Below are 22,881 nucleotides of genomic sequence, written 5' to 3'. Positions count from 1 at the left end.
ACCCGGCTCGTCTTTTGTGTGTGTGTGTGTGTGTGTGTGTGTGTGTGTGTGTGTGTGTGTGTGTGTGTGTGTGTGTGTGTGTGTGTGTGTGTGGCTGAGCAGTGATGAAATCTGGGGTCACTTTAGCAACAGGCGCTCTCAGTGCGTGCATGTATGTAAGTATGTATCTATGCATGCGTAAGAGCGTCCAAGTGTGTGTGTGTGTGTGTGTGTGTGTGTGTAGTTTTTGGGGCAGTGCAAGCAGCAGTCTGATCCATACTAATGTTCATTGATAGGAAAATCAATGGTGCATTGATCCAAGACTTGGCTCCGAGAGAGGGGGGTGGGATGCAAGTGTGAAGACTGGAGGGAAAGCAACAGAAAGAGGGAAGGATGTCGGAAGAACAGTAGAGGAAGTAAGGGATTAGGTAGATGAGGATGAGTAAAGGAAAAAACGTGGGGGAGAAAGAGATTCAAACCACTGCAGGCCTCTTCAGATGACAAAGATGAGACTGGAGCCCTGTCGGCTGCTGTTGGGTGTGGGTAACTGTATGTGAGAACAACCTGTCGCGGCCTAACTATTCTCTTATCTGTCGCTGTCTTGCAGAACTGCTCTTGAGAGTGGATGAACAAGCCTCAAATGGAACCCGAGACACGGAAAAAGAAGAGAGGAGAGGAGAAGGGGAGGGAGAAAATCAATTTTCCCAGACAGAGGCAGGCTGGTCTAATGGAGGTCTAAAAGAAGAGGAGGAGGAGAGGACATATTTTCCTCTGATTACCTCCTGTAGCCTCCCTGGCAAACCTTGAAAGCTATGATCGCTACAGTGGCCACGCTCATCCGACCTTTTTGCAGCAGGCATGGAGTCTTCTTTCACTCGGCAGCAATCAGGCTTTGAGGTGGACAAGACAGTCCAGGAAAAAATAAAATCCCAACATTCAAAATCCCTGATTAAAAAGGAACTCAAACACAGCGACTGGATTGACTTTGGACTTAAGGAAATCATGTCTTCATAATCAGAATTTTTCTCTTTATTACATTTTTTAAGCCACATAAGCTAAATTCGTCTTCTTTTTCAATCTCCATGGTGCTCTTTTTAGATTTTATGTAAACTGTTGTTAGATCTCTAAAAGAGAAAATGAGCTGGATTAAATGGATAAAGGTTCCCATTTGGCGAAGAGGAATCATTTATAAAGTATAAAAGGAGGAAATTTGTCATTAGTGTCTCTGCCAAATGACAGAGATCTCTAGAGGACCCCTTTGCTGTGATGCTCCGCTTGGATGTCTTCTCTGATGTCATATGACCAGGTCGCTATGTTCCATTTCCTGCTACAGGCTTGATTACTATGAATTGGTGAGTGTAGTGGACATTCAGTGCTATGCAGAAAATGCAGTTATTTGTTCCAGTTCTACCTGAGTGAATTTAAAATCTTGTTTATGGCTCCCCTCGTAAAGTAAAATGCATCAAAAATGTACTTGAGAATGCAATAAATAGAATAGCAATAAATCTAAGATTTTTTTTTCTTTGTGTTAAAACTTCTTATGAACTGCAAAGCAAAAATATCCCAGTTTGTGCATGTAAGACTGCCTCAATTAACAAACAATTTGTGAAGTAAGCCTGCTGCCTCTCCAACATAACTGTTGCCACAAGCCACCCGAAGTTGGAGTCTAAAGGCTGTGACCTGCAAGGGAACCAGACAGGGAAAAAGGGGCCAAAACAGGGACAGATGTGGCTCCAGAACCACAAAACCCCTCCAACAGCCACTGCATGTCTGCTTCTGTAGCTCAGCGATGTGCTCATTAAACCTGTGAATGTTCAACCGACTATTAAACAACGTTTCAATGAACTTTTCCCTTTCTTTGGAACTCTTACTGTACAAATGTTTTTTTCCCAGGGGACGGAAACATAGTGAACAAGATCAGGAGGCTTTGCAAGGCTCTTAACTGGAGCTGAAGGAGAGCTTGTAACGCTCTGTCTGTCTGTCTGTTACTGTTTTTCTGTCACTCCCTCCCCGTCTCGGTGGCTCTTTGTGTTTCCCGTCTCTCGGCCCGTCTCTCTCTCGGCCTGTGAGGTGAAAGTGGCTTCCATGGTAACGGCACACTCTGTTTATGCTACGACGTCTCACTTCATCACAAGCTGTTGATGGCTTTGATTTGCATGTGTGCCTCTGTGTGTGTGTGTGTGTGTGTGTGTGTGTGTGTGTGTGTGTGTGTGTATTTGTCCCCATCCCTCATATACAATTTCTCCCGAATACACATGCACGCACGCACGAACGCACGCACGCACGCACGCGTGCACACACACACACACACACACACACACACACACACACACACACACACACACACACACACACACACACACACTCATACAGGTGTTTGTGAGACCAGGACAGGTTAAGCTACAGACATCTGATGGAGTCAAAAAGCTAGTGTTGTTCTCTCTGGCTCTTATTCTGTCTGTATATTAATAGCAATAATCCGGACATGACCTCCTATGGAATGCAGTTGTTTTTGGCCTCTTAATTACCACCTACATTAAAAAATATAAGTGAAAACCAGCCAAAAGCAAAAAAACTCTCTTGAGACTTTACAAAACCCCCAACATATGCATTCATTTTGTGCAAACTGTCATAACATGGACTTTCAGAAACCTCTAACATAACCATAAAAAGGAAGTTGGCACTTTAGCTGTTCAGATAAAAAAATGTAAATTTAATCATACTCATTTCCTCATTCTGCAAGCAGATCCTGTACACTTAACCACTTAAATTAGCAGCAGAAACAATGATTATGACTTCTTTTCACCAAAACCAGTCGTCCCCAATTAGTGGAGGGGTGGGGGAAGTGGCGGGTAGAGGATGAGGGAGGGTTGAGAGCGGAGGAGGGAGGGAGGAAGGGCCTGGCTATAGCCGGACCCCCTGCAGGGCAGAAAGTAGGGAAAAATGGATTCCATACCAGGAAATCCATTAGGGCAGGGAGCAGTGTGGAGCTGGCAGCACAGAGCGGCCGCGGTGTTTGAAAAAAATTCCTCATTAGGTGTAATTTCTAAATTACAATCAGCATGGGTAGAATGAGAAGGCGAAGATCTGACCAACTCATCAGGATAATCAGGGTAATAGCATGATTCAGAGTGTGTGCTGCTGCAGAGAGAGACGGAGATGAAAACCAAAGAGAGCAGAGGAGGATGAAGGGGGAATTTTAATTCGGCTGCTGGACACAGACTTGGATATTTTTCTGCATTGATTTTGATTATTATGATTATATATTTTTTGCCACTAAGTGACCGATAATTGCTGTGGGGGTTGGGTATAGCTAAAGCAACAAGTTAATGCCGAGCAGGAGTCTCTGTCTCTATCAATATCTCTGCTCTTCTCTTGCTGCTGTGAATGAGGCAGACATGGAAAGATTGGTGAAAGTGAAGCCGAACAGTGGAAAAGGAAGGAAGAAGAGGGACAGAACAGAGGGTGGAGAGCAAAAGAAGAGAGTGAGTGGGAGTCGAGGGGCCACTGCGAGGGAGAGGGAGAGAGAGGGAGAGACAGAGGGAGACACACACAGAGAGAGAGACAGAGGAGGGAAACGGCAGGAGGGGAGGAGGGAGGGAGGGAGGAGAAGAGGTTAATTTGCACATATTAGAGAGGGCAGGATTTTTCATTAAAAAGAGATTGAAGTTGATATATGCCTGTGCGCTCCTGACACACTGTACACTCTGATTGTGTTAAGTCCTTGACAGAACAAAGGATCCCCCCCACACCCCTACCCCTCTCTCTCTCTCTCTCTCTCTCTCTCTCTCTCTCTCTCTCTCTCTCTCTCTCTCTCTCTCTTTCCATCTATCTCTAACAGCCATTGCAGCCGGCTGCAGCTCTGGCAGCATTTTCGCAGCTTCATGGAGCTGCTTCATGGTAAATGGAAGCACATACAGTGTCATCATCACCTCAGGAGACCCCCTTGATGCATATGCATACATTTACTTTCTCTGCTGTGTTAATCCATGTCCATGTTGGAGGGGAAATGTGTATACTACCTTCGATTTACCCCCATGTGTGTGTGTGCGTGTGTGAACCTGGGAAAAGCTCCGGCACAACATTTGGTTCTCCTTCCTCGCTGCAAACAGGAAGCACAAAATGCTAACGCCTTTTGATATGTATTCCTTTTCCCGGTGACTGAAGGAAACATTTAATATAGAGCTATTCATCAATGTGTGACAATGCGGTTAGTTGAGTTGCTGCTACGTCCATAAAGGTAGTTGGACACTGACAACGCTTCCAGTCCATTGTTCAAGGCCGACATTCTCTCAGGTAAGCTGATCCGGTGTCTGCCAGGTGCCTGAGGCCAACTTAAACCTGCTGCAGAAACAACAGACGCAATAATAACAACAGCTCCTTCGTCTTTATGATCTGTTGTTTAGGACACACGCAACTTCTATAAATCTCTGGCTTCTTTCTTCTTTTCCTTTCTTTTATCTTGTTTCCCTGCAGCCACATCTGTCATTCCACGCTGGAGGGTTATACCTGATCTTTGACCTTAGTTAGCACAGCCCTTGAGACCTGTTTCACACAAACACACACGCACACATACACGTCTGCACACACAGAGTAGGAGATATTGATTGGCGATAGATAGATAGAGCAGGGCTCGCCTGATAAGAAGGCCATATTTGATGTTTGTTCTGGCAGTAGAGAGAGACAGAGAGAGATTAAATCACAGTGAGCAGCCCGCTCCGTCCTTGGCTTCGTCCCTACTTCAGGCTTCACAGGAGTTTAGGGGTCGAGCTTAAAGGATGACGGGTGAGGGATTGTGGACAAGGGGCGCCCGGTCTGCTTAAATCCACTGTGGTATGAGCCATTGATTAACACGGCCTGTAATGCTATTCAAGGGTGTGTTTTTCTACAATCCAAGGTTTTCAACATTTCAAGCTTCTAGATGAACAACAACAACAACAACTGCTTCTATTCTAAAAAGAAAATCTTGGTTCCCCCTTCCTTGTCCTCGCTGGGCGATGCAGTGGACTGATTGACAGGCATCAATACATGTCTGTATGCTCACAATGGGTAGGAGCCCAGGTCTTGTTCCCTTCAGCACACACACACACACACACACACACACACACACACACACACACACACACACACACACACACACACACACGCACACACGCACACACACACACACACACACACACACACACACACACACACAAGAGCTCATTCATCCACTCTACTGCATATCCATCTGTTTATACATCTGCAAATACCCTTGGAAAAAAATAGTTACTTTTGTGTGCATTTGACCTACTTAGCATAAGCATAAACACTTCAAATATAAATGCTTTACAACACATAATGTTGTAAGTAAACAACATTTTAAAGCAAGCTAGTTTTTTTCTGAGCAGATGGAACAAATGATGATTTCAGGATAACGATAAGACCAGGCAATGTCAGTGTCACACAGCAGCATCTATTGGAGGTTTGCTAACATTCGCTACAATCAGCCACCATACTGGTCATACCATACTGGGAATGGGTTGAATTAAGCATGAGTGTGTGTTATTGCTTATGAATTCTACATTTGATCTGCTAGAGGAAGAGAGTGTGGTTTCTTCTTTCAAACGTTCCAGCTTTAAGTTTTTTATTTATGTCTGTACAACTTCTCATAATGAAGCATGAGTGCAAGAGAACATAAACGTAAACTTACATAATGATACATTATGATTACATGTATTAACACATTTAGCGTTTATTAAATACATTAACCAAACCACTCACAGGCGTGTTTCAAACTGTTTAAAATTGTTAGTGAATGTGTTGAAAACTCATTAAGTCATATTTTATATTACATGAACACAGTAATGAATACTTTAAAATGTCCTTACATCTACATCATAGCGTGTTCATTTAATTTCACAAGTTATTAGTTGTTCAAGTACTGAATATAAATGAAACCAAATATTCTGATTTGCATTTTAAAGAGAAACATGTGACATCAGAATACAAAGTGAAAACTGTTTCCCACATGAAAGCACTTGTGTCTGAGGAACACTTGTGCTCTAAATGCACATGTGTGCTCTCACATGTGGCAGCATTTCCCCAAACACATGTCGGCTCTCTTCTTCTTTCCCCTGATTCCTATTAATCTGCACAGGTATTCTTTTGACCTCAAATTTGTACACAACGTTCACTTGACGTGATAAATCCTTATCATCACTATAATGCAATGTTAAAGCTATTGTCCTATTGATTATCACCTAAGTGTGGCTAAATCAAAATGGACCAAACCCCCGTTGTGTCCGTGCAGTGACCTGAGAGCCTTTTACATACGACCAGAGCCACAGCACCCAAATCCCTCGGTCGAAAAAGCAGCATGTGTACGTATGAAAGGCTGTATATGTTGGCCAGTGTGTGCGCGGTCTCAAGGGTTGGGAGATTATGTCGACAAAAGGTGCACCTGGTGCTTTAGATTGAGTTTCTCTCCTCCCCTTCCTCCCTTTATCCCTCTTCCATCCCCCTCTCCCCTTCTCCTCTGACCATTTCCAACATTACCCTGGGACTTTTAAAAGATTAGACCACAGCTTTCATATTTGTGCCACTAATGTGTCAACAGACAGGCGAGACTAATGGAGAATACTACTTTTCAGAAATACTTCTTCCTTTACACTTTCTAGTTATTGTATTCTCTTATGTAATTATTATTATGTAATTCAGATGTTTCTGTGCAGCTAGCTGTGCAGATATGCATTGTGCATATATCTAGTCTTTTGTATCACAATGCAGTAGTTATGAGAGTATCAAGAGGCCACTCCAAAGAGATAACTTACTTCAGTAAACTACAAATACAACGGTGTGAAATTTTTTTTCGTTCAAAGCAAAAGTCCTGCATTCAAAAAGTACTAAAGTATTAACAGCAACATCTACTAAATAATTACAAATGAAAATTCTCCTCCTACAGAAAAACGGCCCCTATGACTAATGTTAATTATTATTATTATTAACTAATATGTCATTATTGAATTGTTAATAATTATCTGGTCACATTGGATCTGCTTTGAACTACTTTATACAGTTACAGGGCCATCCAAACAATTTTGGAAAACTGCTTCTAACAAAGCATTTTATTGTATAAGATAATCATATATATTATATATAAAAGCAGTTGTCAGATAAAGGTAGTGGGGTAAAAAGTACAATAGTATCCTTTGAATTCTAGTGCAGTTATGGTTTCCCATTTGTGACACAAGAACATTTCGGTTTAGCTTCTGGTACAACGTACAAAGTCCAAAGCTTCAATAAAAAATATAATTATATTTCTCAATTCAAGGACATATTAGCTCCATATTGTATTTTAACTAAACCTCAGGCAATGCTGCCTTTCATGTGGTTCCATTTGAACCACAACCGCCACAGCTGTTTTTATGGTGTGTTTTGTTGTTGTGATAAATTAATTAAACATATTGTATTAAGGCTACTTGTGTCCACACATTTTTTTCAGGATGAAATGCATTTATTTACAGTTCACCAGCAGTAATCTTTTGTGAGACACAGATACGAGTTGGCAGAAAGACATGCGCCAGCTCCTTTATGTGTGTTTTTCAAGGTCTGTGCATCATATGCACACATGTACAAACAGCACACACACTTACCTGTTATGAACCCTCGAAAACTTCACTGCCATCTTTTATTGTTTTAATATCTCATCACGGTTGATGCAACAAATTCAGCACACTTGTACACACACATATTTGCACACACAAAACTCTCTTTCTATATATACCTCTCTCGTGCTTTTTCTCCCACAGCATGTATTTGTGAGCAAAGACACTGAATCAGCTGTGTGTGTGTGCTCTCATAGACATCAAATGTAACCCCCCCACACACACATTTCCAAAACACACACACTAGCCTTCCCCTCCAGCCCAGGGGTCTCCAGTCTGCATAATAAATGGAGCTACTGATAGGTGGATGAACAGCGGAGGGGGAGGGCTCTCTCTGTCTCTCAACACACACACACACACACACACACACACACACACACACACACACACACACACACACACACACACACACACACACGCACACGCACACACATACATTAGCCTGTGCCATTATGCAGCCTGCTATACCATTTAACAGCTGTTGCCATTGGAGGAATCCCAGGTCTCTTTACATGCGTGTTGTTGCCTCATTTATCGTGATTGCAGCAGCAGTTGGTGGACTTCTCCTCAGCCTCCGATGTTCTGATTTCAACACTGGAAATTAGCTTAGCCTCCGCAGGGATGGAGCGATTCCTTACAATCCACTGCAGTGTCTTTGAGCAAGGCACTTACCGCTTAAATGCTCAGGCAGCCCCCAGGTGTGTGTGTGTGTGTGTGTGTGTGTGTGTGTGTGTGTGTGTGTGTGTGTGTGTGTGTGTGTGTGTGTGTGTGAAACCCTCCCTCTTCCTGCAGCTTTTAAATTATGTTTATTAGCTAATCAGAAAAATACACACATACAGGTGGAGCGGAGGGATGAATATCAGAGGATTTGAGGTTGATCATTTGTTATGCATAAAGCCTTTTTGAGCTGAAACCACAAAAAATGTGAGTTGAATACCAAAATCAAATTTGTCATCTGACAACAAGTACAACAAATAGTATTCACAACACACCTCTCTTCTACTTCATCCTTTTTATTGCAAGTATTATACATGGACACACACACACACACACACACACACACACACACACACACACACACACACACACACACACACACACACACACACACACACAAGACATTCCCTCAACCCGCCATCACTAAGGAGCAGAATTATTTAATAATATAGACCTCTCACATAGCCAATCATCTCAGAGTAATTATCAGTAATGATCTGCCAGTGACTGATCTATTTTTACCTGATGATCAAACCAGGTCTCATCTCAGATCTATATCCCGTCACATTCATTATAACCCCAGCAGATTACATTCATCTCTGCCAGCACCACCTGTCTTTGTAATGGTGTTTCATTCTTCACCCGGAGCCTAGCACCGGGAAGGTAAATACAGGGAATGCACAGAAATACAATGTAGAGTTATGCCTCTTGGTCCAGGTTGGATGTCAACATTTTAAGGGGAAAATACATCATATTTCTGTGTGTGTGTGTGTGTGTGTGTGTGTGTGTGTGTGTGTGTGTGTGTGTGTGTGTGTGTGTGTGTCTTCAGGTTAGACATGCGTGTATCATGGATTTCTGCTGTTATACTAACAGGTCACTATGGATACTTAATAAAACATCCCTGTTTGTCTCTCAATAGATACATTTTGTTGGGTCCAATTTGTATCACACTAGGAAATGTTAAATATATGTTTTTAAAACTTATAGGAGCCAAAGAGAAAAGTGACAATTACCACACCGAAAAAAAAAAAGGTTTCCAGATGAGTTTAATGGAATTTATACATAATTTAGTGCATTTCTGTGGGTCATGCGGCTTCCCCGTGGGCTGCTGTGGTCGACGGTCTTCAAAACAACACACTGGAGGTCGCCATAATAGGAGGCTGTACATTGTACAAAGAGACAAACATCACAGCAAAACTCCCAACTATTTGATCCTATAGAAATGTATTAATATTAGTGCAATGTAGAGGAGAATGAATCGATTAAAGTGTTTTTTTAATTGCCATAAACCTAAAAGTAAATTCATGAATATGATAACAAATATGTAATATTCGAGGTAGGATCATAAACTGACATATTATTCAAAAGATGTCTTTATAATAACCCTTAATGCAGGCTACTTTCATTGTTACAATCAACACGAATATTATGCATTACATACTCGCTGCATGGAACCACAATACACGCCAGAGTCGAATCGCTCCCTGGAATAATATTTTGGACAATCGTTTCGGGGAGAGTGTGAAAATGATTGTAGGCAACATGTAATGTTGGGGCTCTTAAATGAGTCTGATCCAATAAACACAGTAGCCTATAATGTAAACGCAGCAGCGCTGCTGGACTCTCCCCCGAAGAAGAAGGGCTCTGCCGCAGAGCTGCATTTCCCCTTTCAAAGGGGAATAGCAGAAAACACACGATCACTGGTTCAGATCCCCTCCCATCGCCGCGGAGAGTGTATCCGCTCCTGGCGCACAGTAAAGTTGTACTCCCGCTTGTCTGCGATTTTCGGAGCTCCTTTCTTCTATTCGGTAGTGGGAGCCGCAGACAGCGGGGGAGGAGCGGCTCGCTGGCCGGGCAGCGCCTCACTCCGCGCGGCAGGCAGAGCGGTCCATGCGCCGCTGAGTCCCGGGAAGAGGCTGCTGTGCGCGGGGCTCTTTGTCTGCAGCAACATGTACCTGCATATGGCGTACATATACAATACTGTATTGTGATTCAACGTTATTCATACTGCCTTTGATTTGCCAAATATGGTATTACTTTGTAGCCTATTATTTATTTGTTTTCAGACGTCTTTCAAACCTTTAAAATAACGTTTTAATTTATCTAAAAATATAAATTAAATATATAGAGTTGCTCTCTGATGTTATGTATTTGGGATCTTTTTAAATGTCTATTTAACTGTTTGGAGTTTAGCCATTTCCCCTCTGATAGCCACATTGATAATTGAAATTATTATCCTTCAAAATTAATTAATTTGAATATGCTATATTTTTTCACAATTGTTTGCAGTTTTTCCGGTAATTATTTTATATTTTTAGTATTATTTTCTCAACTGCAATTAAACATCAATGCTAAGGACAACTTCAGCTGTACGGTTTCTTGTGGATTGGGTGTCGTTGGTGGAAATTATTATTGGAGAACATCTGAATTTGATGGACTTAAACTGCAACTGGTTGGTACAGTGTGACTCAAACACTCCTTATGGGGAGTTTGTACTTCTCTGTATTGATGGCTTTTAGGTAAAGAAGGTGTTTTGTTGTAGATAGTACACAATACGTTTGGGCCTATAAACAAGACCGACTTGACTTTCAAAATAAAATAATGAATTCTGATGTACTTATATATTACATTCAAGTTTTGTGTTTACACTTCAGTCGTCAAGAAACTCCAAGGTGTCATTGAACTGGGAGACAGACAGAGAGAAGATACTGTCAATGTTTGTCAGTGTGTGTGTGTGTGTGTGTGTGTGTGTGTGTGTGTGTGTGTGTGTGTGTGTGTGTGTGTGTGGAGCGTCACAGCAGCAGAAGAATACGAGCTATCTGAGAATGAAGAGGGATGAGGCTGAATCCTGCTGCTTCTCCTCGCCACCATTCTCCTACAGGGGGGAGACCTGTGGGGGGCAGGAACACACACACACACACACACACACACACACACACACGGCACACGCGCGCGCGTGCACAAAGCCATCCACACACTTGCCCTGGGAATCTTCTCAGCTGTTCCCTCTACACTCTCCTTGCACCCTTCCTTCCTCTTCCTCTTCCTCCTGCCCCGGCCCTAAACACCTCTGTTCCCCGGATCTGGTTCCACTCGGCGCCGGATCAGGGCCCCTGGCAGCTGACTGCAGGTTTCTGTCCAGGATTAGGGCTCCTAATGGCAGCCACTCTGTGATGATTTACACTGCATTATTACTGTACACATCAGCGGCTGCCTCCTCCTGCTAATGGTTTATTACACCGGAGCCTCTCTCGGCTTTATTGCTCTTTGCTCTCTCTCACTTCGAGGCTGAGGTCTAATTAAATAATTTAACTGAATTGCCAAACATATGCCAAAACCTGTGTAGGAATTACTCATGGCTGTTGGTTAACCTGTTTTATGTTCTGCTTTCCTTTCCGCGTGTGACGTATAAGAGCTGCTGGATGATCACAAATACTGTGAGTATTTAAAAGTGAATGTCCTCTGAAAATCACGCATCTAAAGTATCAACTCTTCTCGGGAGCTTTTACATCGCATGTTTTAGATGGGTGGGATTTGTATTTATTTATTTACTAAAGGAGTAAATACATTTGCTCAATTGATAAAGGAGCACTGGATCAATATATATACATTCTAAATCACCCAATTTGGAGATACGCGGTCGTTATCGTGGGTCATGGGTTGAATTCAAATGAACAGTAATTAAAACTTTTGAAACTAGGCTTCAAGATGTTATTTTCTGTTCATCTTTTTATTTTCTGTTCATCTTTTTATAGCAACTTGTAGCGGAAGATTTTATTTGTATTTTGTTCATCTCCTTGTGTTTTTATTTAAGTTGTTTATTATTTATATTGAAGATACATGTATAGTAATTTATAACAAAGCGTTGTACCTTACTTGTGAATGCAGTTATTTGTGTGTAGAGACACATAATTAAAATATATGTGTGTGTAAATTCAGGACAAATAAAATCCAGAGTCAAATCAAGGTTTAGTCTCTTTGGCTCCACTCTGCTTCAAGCTTTCTTGGCTGCAGTTTTGTCCTCCGGCTTTGTTGCTTCTGAAAGACGCAACACCATTGAAACGCTTCATTTGGAAGCAGGAGAATGAATAGAACCAAAGCAGGGACCCACACGTACGTAACCTGCTCAGTCAGAAGCAGGTACCCGTGTTGCTGCAGAGCATTCCTCAGTGACAGCAGCTCAGCTCGCCTCTGAAGCTATAGATATCTGGCCAGCATTTGCCTAATCATCCAGAGCTTAACCCTCCTGCTGGCCGGGTATCTGCTCAGTGTGTGTGTGTGTGTGTGTGTGTGTGTGTGTGTGTGTGTGTGTGTGTGTGTGTGTGTGTGTGTGTGTGTGTGTGTGTGTGTGTGTGTGTGTGTGTGTGTGTGTGTGTGTGTGTGTGTGTGTGTGTGTGTGTGTGTGTGTGTGTGTGTGTGTGTGTGTGTGTGTGTGTGTGTGTGTGTGTGTGTGTGTGTGTGTGTGAGAGCGATCCTTGTCGACCAACACCAGGGCTTATAGTGTTTTGACTTTGCGATCAGGCACCTGGTCGGGCAGCACACACAGGGGTCCTCCGTCAGCTGGGAAGCCCTCCCACCCTAAGGGAAGGTTTTCTGGGGGAGTGTGATCGATGATGGACACAGCAGCTCTGCCCTGTGTGTGTGTGTGTGTGTGTGTGTGGTGCTATTACCGGCGCTGGAGGGGAGGCAGCTCTGATGGTGGAGGCTTATATAAAAGAGGAGGTCCTGGGTGGTGTTCGTGGTGGAGGTGGGGTATGAGCTGTTTAAACAGCGTGGCTTTGATTGACAGCGCTGATAGTGAGCGCAGGGAGGGGGGGGGGGGAGCAAGTGCTTGAGAAAAGGGAAGAGAAATGGGGGTTGTGTTGTTGAATGCAGGTTAGACTGCGTGTGTGTGTGCGAGTGCGGAGGGGGGACTCCTAAAGGGGGGTGGGGAGGGGGGTATTTTTGGGGGAGCAAGGGTGCAGGAGGAAAGTGAGCTTTTAATTACCAGGGCAGAAGCAGATGTAGCAGAATGGTGCCCCCACCTCTAAACACACTCACACTCACACACACACACACACACACACACACACACACACACACACACACACACACACACACACACACACACACACACACTGGTTGTTTCTTGGCAGCTGGAAGTCATCAGCTTTGGGGGGTGTGTGTGCATATTTGTCAGGACAGGAGCCTTGAAGCACATTGTTTAAATTTAAAGATGTTCAGCTTCTATTGGCACTTGATGATTATTCATTTTCCTCCCCCTTATTACTGAATACATCACATCTTGCTGCTGCCATCTCTTCCACACTATTCAACATAATTAATGCAGTATAATATAAACCAGGTACACACAATCTCAATTTACACTGTCTCTATTGTCAATTAATTATTTCAATAAAACACTTATTTTATTAGTCACCAATTTACCCTCTTATCTGCAGTCATGATTTATATATGTGATAAGAGGGGAATAAAACATGTTATTTTCTTTTACTGCCATGCATTATGAGGTAGTATGTATTGGTGGAAGTACTGTACTATTTTGTGCATATTAAATATGTGGTATACATTAAATGTAAAACAATTTTAGGATCCCTTTTAAACATCTAGACTGATGGAAAATAAACTTTGGCTCATTTGCCGTTTTTCCTGTCAACAAAAACAAGATCATGAATGTTCGGTGCATATATGCATGTCTGTATATTCAATACATTCAAGATTAATATACTGAAGATGTTACTACTATAACTTAGCAAATCCACACCAAACTTCTTTCAGCAATAAACATGTTTTGAAAAAAATAATCATTGTATTTTTACTTTAAAAAAACAATTATATATATATATATATATATATATATATATATATATATATATATATATATATATATATATATATATATATATATATATATAACATTACATTAAAAAAGTCAGCATATTTGGTATTAATTCAGGTTCAAAAGGAAATAAATTCCTGAAACTGCAAAACATCAATTTTATTTAACGGAACAAATTCACTGTCTAATGCATTTTTTTTAATAATCTCCTTGATACAAAGACAGAACGCTTCAGGTTACTTTATCCATAGTGTTTCTTTATTTTGGTGTTTTGAAATACAATGTCAGATTCCACCCTCTCCCCGCTCCTATTATTTTCTTGTACAAAATGTATCCAAACAAATGTGTGCACAGATGAAAACACGGTGCAGAGTATAAAATGACTTCTCATCAAGAAAATGGTGCAAAACTTAAAAAAAGAAACACAATGTCCCTGCACATATAAAAATAAATTAATACTTTGTGTGTCCAGTCACTGTCAACCTTTTTTATCTGGTCCTAAAGATTCTCACACACACACACACACACACACACACACACACACACACACACACACACACACACACACACACACACACACACACACACACACACACACATTGAGGCTTCATTGGCTTTCCTTCACACCAGCACAGCTAATCACAATCACTTATGTACACCAACGGCCAATGAGAAAGGTTTATGTACACTTAACGAGGTAAAAACTGTGCCACTGAACGCCCCATGACACACTTCCTCCCCCTAAAAACAGCTATATACAACCACACCGCCTCCCCAATCAGCAAGTAGCTTCTAGCTTTCAGAACACAACACAAGAGTCCAAGTCATTAAACGGCTTTACAGCAAGATTTCACTGTATGACGGGGAAAAAACAAAAACACAAACAAAACTTTACACAGTAGTACAAAATGTTAAGTTGCAACACCAGCAGGCTTTTAAAATATATCATCTTATGCCTTTTACACAAACAAACTCCCAATAAATAAAAAGCACAATGCAAAGTTGGCTTTGCCATTAGAGAATGCAGCAGAATCATATTTCCTGGTTATTTTAAAGAGACCGCATGTCCAGCCTGACATTACAAAGTATTTTTGTAATCCGCAGCTTAGTTACCAGTAGCATTGTGAAGAATTGGGCTGAATGACAGGGACACAGGTAAAAGGAAACAAATCCCACCTTCCCCCCCCTTGGCCTCAGGCACTTGGGTTTGGACCCTGATTGGCCAGTCCTCATCATAGTTGTGGGTTTTTTTCACGGCCGCTGCTGTCGGCCTTGTAGGTCCTGATAGGCTGGTCCTGCTGGAGAGGTAGTAGGTGCAGCAGGGGGCTCAATCAGGAAGATGAAATGTAACGACGTCCACGCGCTGACAACCAACTGCATAACATATCTTTTGTGAGCCGTGTGGATTAATGCATCCGTCTGAACATTCAACTTGCTATTTTATTTTTCTCCTTTTTACATTTCACTTCCCTGAGTGAGCCGCCTGTATCTGGCCCAGAGAAGAGACAGTCCAAAGCAAGGCTTCTGCGGTGACTGTGTGAGGCTTGGCTCTCTGACATTAATGGATCCACACAAACAGTGAAAGACAAGGGGACAGAGGCAGCAGCGAGAACATGTGGGATATTTTCACAAGCTTCTCACCCATTATTCCCCTCGGGATCGCTGCGAGACAGATGTCAAGACATACATCTGCTACTGTTAAGTCCTGTGGTGGGGAATCGTAGTTTTTTTTTTACATACATGTATTTGTTATTTTTCTTCTTATGTTTTTTGTTCTGCGTGTGTGCTAGCTTGTGAGCTGAGAGGCCCCTGAGAGAGTGAGACAGCAGAGAGACCAGACCGAGATGGTCGTTAGTGTGGAGGATGCAGAACAAATGCAGAGAGGAAATAGGGAGACAAAGGAAGAGAGGAGATGAAGAAAAAAGAAAAGAAAACATGACGCAGCAAAAAAGAGAAAGATGATGAGATTAAAGAAAATATTAAGAGAAAATCAATGAAGATAAAGGTTGACCCGTTTGTCAACTCACGCGGTGAGAGAAGAGATCAAACACACCATGTGCTAATTTACTCACACACTAAGTTGCTACCAGTGATATCGAATGAAAATCATTATCTCAACAGTGATAAAATAACAACCTGATACAGCACTAAAGCTAAAAAGTAAAAATAAAAAGTAAAATTGGATAGACATAAATAGTACACATGAAGGCAAAATGTTGTTAAGACTGTAACCTGAAAAAAGCTGCAAAATAAACCTGACAAGGTCAACTACAGTGAGCTGGTGACTGGTTCTCATCGCTGAATCACAAAGTTGACCAACAGGCCGATCTCCTGAAGACTCTGCATATTTATTCAGAAAGAAAAAAACAAAATATTGACAACCAAAACATAAAGGGCATCTGCCGTCATGTCTTCTCTTGCCCCGTGACGCCCATGGCCTTCTCTGCGAGCCGCGGCTTCTGTGCCCCCGAGGCGTGTGTGTCAGCATGTATGTGCTGCAGCGCCAGGAAGGGGTTGGCGGTGATGGTGCCCTGGCTCTGGGCGCCGGGCAGCAGGTTGTTGATGGGCAGCTGAGGGCAGGAGAGCGGGATGCAGGGAATCTGGGCAGAGGAGGAGAGGGATTGCAGCTGCTGGAGGTCCTGCTGCTGCATCAGTTGGTAGAGCAACACCTGCTGCTGCTCCTGGGAGGGAGGGGGGGAGAGAGAGAGAGAGAGAGAGAGAGAGAGAGAGAGAGAGAGCGCAAAGGGAGAAGGAGGAGAGAGAGAGAGGATGAAATAAGGAGGGAAAAGGACGAGAAGCCGAGGAAAATGCAGGAGAAAAAATAATAATGATAAAGTGAAGGTTTTAGACAAAAAATGGAAATGAGTTTAATAAAAAGGGCAGATAAAAAAAAAGAGTAAAGGAAAGTGGGGTGAGCAGTGGAGGAAATAAGAAAGAAAAATAAATGTTAATTAGCTTGGTGATTTAGGCCCTTGTCCAAAGGAAAATTGTAGTTCAGTGTCTTTGTGTGTGTTTAACTGTGTGTGATTGTGGTGATGGCAGTGAGTAGTTGCAAGTCTGCCAGTGCGTGTGTGTGTGTGTGTGTGTGTGTGTGTGTGTGTGTGTCTTACCGCTGAAGGCTGCGAGGCCAGCAGCTGCTGGAGCTGATGCTGCTGTAGGAGTCTGTGCTGCTCAGACAGCAGGCCGAGCCGCGCAGCGCTGACGAGACAAAGACACAACGCGTAGTGAGACAAACGCGATGCACACTGAGCACACAATACATTTTAATACACACTTTCAAAACATTAGAGGGTGGCGCCAAGGACACCACCAGAGCGGCTGAATGCAACATACTTTTACATGAATTACTATTTAAAAATAAAAAAAACTAATTTGAATTGTTAAGTTCAGTTGCCATGAAAAGCAAGAAAATTATACACATCTATGAATTCACAGAACTACACACAGAACACATGTGACAGACTTCGGGGATCTGAAGGATTCTTGTGATGCTGAACTGACTGTCTCACCTGCTCTTACTGGTTGGGCTGCAAGAATCCAACACGCAAGCAAAAGGGAAAAACAAGGAGAGGACGCAATAAAGCTCACATTCAAACACCGTACATGTATGTTCCCTGACATGAGGAATGATTGTGGTTCATTCAGTACTTTAAGATGTGAGGACAGAGGGGCTGCAAAGAAATTGGTTTCCAGGCCAGACAGTGTCCACATTTGTTGTGCTAATGATTTTATCCTCAACTTGAAACACTATCGCATTATTGAGCACTTTGTACAAACCCCCGTCATTCAGTTTTGTTAGCTTCTAATGTGTTTTTTTATAAATTCACGTTTGATCTAAAAAAAAAAGTCAGAGTGATAAAAGCAGTCATCCGACATACCCGTTATTAACGGGCAACGTGACGCCCGCAGCTGCTCCTGTAGTGTGTGCGTGAGGGCTGCCGGTGCCCGCCGGTGTCTGGATCACCCCGTTCAGTGCCCCGACAATTCCCGCCATGCCCAGTGCACTGCCTGCGCCCAGAGCACCCATCAGCCCCGCCACGGCGCCCAGCCTGGCCGTTCCCACGGCAGCGACCCCGTTCATCTGCGGCGGGCTATGGGAGACGGAGGGAGGGGTGGAGAGGGACGAGGTGGAGCCGCTACTGCTGTGGCCACCACATGAAGCACCGTCCTGAGAGAGAGAGAGAGAAACACCATCAACCGTGATATCATTAATCACAAATATAAACTGTAGTCCATCTAATTTACCATGTAATGAGGTGTAAAAGCATGACATTACCTCACAAATCTTGAACATCTGACGCTCGTTTTACTGAAGCTTACGGAATTATTCAGTCATTACATTAATGACGTGTCACTGCTCCGTCTTGTCTTGTAGTGCTCGACTTTGTAGTGATATGAACCGATTCAAACTGACTGTGCGGTCCTTGTTCTTACCTGAGCTGCCACAGGTAATGATGAGTCGGTGGCTCCCAGCTGGCCTCCTTTCATATCTGCGACACAAATTCTGCGGATTATTTTTTCAGAATGCCATTGTGCCCGATTAAACCACTGTAATGATTACTCAGTTAGCAAAGTTGTAGGATTTTATTCTCTCAATCAACTAATAGATCAACTGACTAACTGATTCAGCTCTAGTGTGTGTGTGTGTGTGTACCAGAGGACACCATGCTGGAGGTGAAAGGCACTGATAGCTGAGCGCTGAGGAGCTGCAGTCTCTCTTTCTTCATGGTCAGAGTTTTAATCTGCTCCTCTAGCTTCCTGTTCTCCTCCTGCAGCTGGTGGAGGGACTTCAACATGCCCAGCACTGGAAGAGACGGAGAGAGAGGGGGACAAAATAGATAGATTTGATTGATCAGAATATTTGAGGCTCGGACTTTCGGCTTGCAGCTAAAACATATTGCTCTGATTTTTCAATTTACTGTTGTCTATGTGTGAAAAAACAAAAATGAAATAATTAAAGTCATCCTGTCGCATGCTTTTCAAACTTTACTTTAGATGTCATGTTTTGTACTTTTGGGAAGAAGCTGTATTGGGCTGATCTTTTCACGAGCAAAAAAACACAGAAGCTCTGACTTTCTGAAAGGCTGGTGCTTCCTGCCAAGCCTCCACACTACTGCGCTCAGATACCCAGTGACTGCTGGACAGATGCACTCCACAGGGAGGTCAGAGGTCAAGACCAGCTACAGAACGGTGACCCTGGAGCTTGTGCAGACTCAGCAAAAAGGACAACTCAGTGAGCAAGGAGAGGAGGTGGACGATTTGCACACACAGGAACAGATGAAGGACGACTTTTTCGAGTCATTATATCAATTGTATCAAACACTACAATTGAAATACCTCAAATGATACCCAGCCCTGTGTGTGAAGTATTCAGGTGTGTTTTAATGTGTGAGTTTTAATGTGTGTGTGTGTGTGAAGTATTCAGGTGTGTTTTAATGTGTGAGTTTTAATGTGTGTGTGTGTGTGTGAAGTATTCAGGTGTGTTTTAATGTGTGAGTGTGTGAAGTATTCAGGTGTGTTTTAATGTGTGTGTGTGTGTGTGTGTGTGTGTGTGTGTGTGTGTGTGTGTGAAGTATTCAAGTGTGTTTTAATGTGTGTGTATGTGTGTATGTGTGTGTTCTCACCATCTCCCTGCGCTCCCTGCTGCAGCAGGAAGCTCTGCCCTTCGTTCCACTGCCTCTCCAGGAGCTGCTCGATGCTGGTGGCCACCGGGGGATCCCCGCCGCCTCCCCCCGCCCCTAGCAACCCAAGCCCCGGCCCCGGCAACGACCCCGAGGAGTCATAGCGGATCTGCAGGCCACCAATGGGAGAGCTGAATGACGGGAGAGTGAGTGAGAGCGACAGAGAGAGAGAGAGACAGAGAGAGAGAGAGCATGGATAAAAAGGGAGAGATAGAGAGGTCAATGGGGAGATTAACGACCCAACATAAACGTCAGACAAACATAGACACTGCTGGCTATAAAACTACATCAATTTGTTGTTACAGTGGCCTCTAATGAAAAGGGGCCAGGCTTTCTGTCTGTGTGTGTGAGGCAGAGAGAGAGACCGAGAGAGAGGTAGAAAAAAGACATGCAAGAGAGAAAGACAGACAGAGGGAAGTGGACTGTCTTGATGCGATAAATCTTTGTGTGTGTGTGTGTGTGTGTGTGTGTGTGTGTGTGTGTGTGTGTGTGCGTGTGCGTGCTCTGAGACAATCTGTTGAGTGTGAAAGAGGGGAAGTGAGAGACAGCAGGAGAGCGATGGGACACGAAGAGCTTAATGTGGGGGAAATGAAAATAACGTATTGTAAAAAGGCAAGATTTTTAAACTTTTCACACTGTAAAACTTAAATACACTCACATTTTAAGTGTGAATGTCAGTACTATCCAAAACAATGCCAAACAATGTCAGCTATATTAAGACACTAAATTGTTTCACGACATATTACTCAAAATCTTAAATTTCTCTGACACCATATTCTTCTATTACAATATTTTCTTTTAAAATTAAATCCAACCCTTTCCCACAAAGACAACTTTTATGTTTCCTATATACTAGATGTGAAATATTACAGGGGCAGTGGAAAAAATACATAACCAAAATTATGCTAATTGAACCAACCTCATCAAGTGAAATTATCCATCACACAAAGTAGTAGAAACAAGCAAAAATGGATTTGTGTCATCAATATTCCCATCCTGAGAGATCCATTGAAATACTCCCAAATGAAGGAGATGCAGAAAATCATCAGACTGTCCTTCCATGTGCGATTAAACCCAAGGAAAAAAAATATCTAACTGGAGTTGAAGGATGGTTACCCCCTTCAAAAACACAAGTTATCGTTGGCTGAGAGAGCGAGAATTGCCTGTAGGGGTGAGAGCGAAAGGGAGATTGTGCATGTGTGTGTGTGAGGAGTGAGAGAGGAGACGAGGGGCCAGCGGAGGGAAAAGCAGAGAGGGGGATGGGTGAAGGAGGGGGGCAGTGAGGAATGTAAATGGCGAGGGATGGGTGGGGGGAGCATCTGTGCGTGTGTGTGTGTGTGTGTGTGTGTGTGTGTGTGTGTGTGTGTGTGTGTGTGTGTGTGTGTACTCACCGCGGGGTGGTCTTGGGAGAAGCTCTTATGGAGAAGCCCTGAGCTCCGACACCGCTGCTGCCGTCTCCCACCTCCTGATCTACACACACACCCACACAAAAAAAAAAAAATCAATTGTACATCACAAGACCAAGCCCACAACAAGCAAGCCTAAGTTTGAAAGCACTTTATATGTGAAAACAAATTGCATCCATAATAACATTTCAGGTCTTTTTGTAAAGTTCTCTGTCCACACGTAAGCACCTGAACAATAGGACAATAGCTCAATCTCTTCTTCGTTGTTTTATTTTGGCGGGTACACAACAAAAACACCAGGAGGGACACCAACAGCCTGGTTAACTCAGCTGAGTGTGTTGTGCCCTTCTGCTCTCTATACTGTGTACAATCAGAATGAAATAGTTTTCTTTTCTTTTCCTGTCACTGCTGGCAACAAGCAGAAACCAGTCATTTGATTGGGGCTTTTAAATATCACCTACTGAACAGCACTTCCTGCGCAATTGCAAATTACATTAAAACATGTCTGGGCCTTTCAGACATCTCTAACATCTTATGCAACATTGTTTTAGGAGCTTCATGAATTTGACTAATGTTATGAGTTTTTATGAGCATGATTTTAAACTGATGACTCCTGCTGTAACATGTGGTTTAATACAATTGATTTCCATAAGCTATATATCTGGAATTAGTGTTGTCAGTACATTTACACAGCGCTCCCAAATCCCAAATATGTCATCTTGGATTCCTTTAGTGGGAGCTCTGGACCGCTTTGATAAGAAGTCTAATTCAGACCCTGACCAGGCGTACAGTACATAAGTTTCCAAAATCGCTATTGTCCTCGTCCACAATAAAACTCATTGAGGTAGTTTTCAGATTCGCTCCGCGCTGGAGACGAGATATTTTGGATGAGAAAAATGCCAAAAACGAAGAGAATTTTTTTTCAAATGTAGTTGCCGTAGTGTAGACGAATTGTAATACTTGTGGCTCTGCGACCTCCAAAACTTTGTCTCTCTTCCTCTGCATCTCTTTCACACACACACACACACACACACACACACACACACACACACACACACACACACACACACACAAGCCTTCATTCAAACTGCATGTGCATTTCTCCCTCTACCTTCTGTGAGAGTCTCTACCTCCTCCCTCTGGGCCCCCGGCCAGACGCTTCTTTTCATTTTCCTCAGTGAGAGTAATGAATCACACATGCACACACACGCAAACACACACTTTTGCATTTACACACTCACACAAACTCCCCTCTACTTAAGACAGTCAATCCCAGCTTTTACCCTCGCCGGGTCACCACTCTAGTCCCTCGCTCGCCTTCTTTTTCAAGTCCTTTCTCTCATAACCCTTTCCATCCTGGCACCTCCCGCCAGACACTCAAAAGCAAAGAAGAACAGCTGCCAAAGTAAACAGGCTACATGCATACAAACACGCGCACACCTTGCACGTTTGTGCTCACATGACCCTTGCTAGTGCACAAACAGAACTTCACACTTGTGTAGCTGTGTGCACACGTGCTGTACACGACTGTGTGCAGAACCTCACGGTAAGGAAAGAGGGCATGAATAACAAAGATTTTCATTAATGACTAGAGATTAAATTAGTCGACTAAT

At 43.0% G+C, this 22,881-nt stretch overlaps 1 protein-coding gene across 1 annotated transcript in view; it reads right to left on the bottom strand.

Annotated features, from left to right (window-relative positions):
- Positions 1-14,434: 14,434 nt before the first annotated feature.
- mllt10 (MLLT10 histone lysine methyltransferase DOT1L cofactor) overlaps positions 14,435-22,881 on the bottom strand; it is a gene marked incomplete at its 5' end in the record, with an annotated part of 41,858 nt that continues 33,411 nt past the window's right edge. Inside the window, 7 exons of the mRNA XM_079234028.1 lie at positions 14,435-16,862; positions 17,292-17,379; positions 18,060-18,349; positions 18,616-18,671; positions 18,836-18,985; positions 19,806-19,993; positions 21,254-21,332. Coding sequence (XP_079090154.1) covers positions 16,587-16,862; positions 17,292-17,379; positions 18,060-18,349; positions 18,616-18,671; positions 18,836-18,985; positions 19,806-19,993; positions 21,254-21,332 — 1,127 coding nt within the window. The 3' untranslated portion in view covers positions 14,435-16,586. The remainder of the gene's footprint in view (positions 16,863-17,291; positions 17,380-18,059; positions 18,350-18,615; positions 18,672-18,835; positions 18,986-19,805; positions 19,994-21,253; positions 21,333-22,881) is intronic.

The sequence above is a fragment of the Taurulus bubalis genome (genome assembly GCF_910589615.1).
Source record: "Taurulus bubalis genome assembly, chromosome: 18".
In the NCBI taxonomy this organism is placed as follows: Eukaryota; Metazoa; Chordata; class Actinopteri; order Perciformes; family Cottidae; genus Taurulus; species Taurulus bubalis.
The sequence above is the reverse complement of the archived record's forward strand: the minus strand, read 5'-3'. Positions and strand labels throughout refer to the sequence as shown.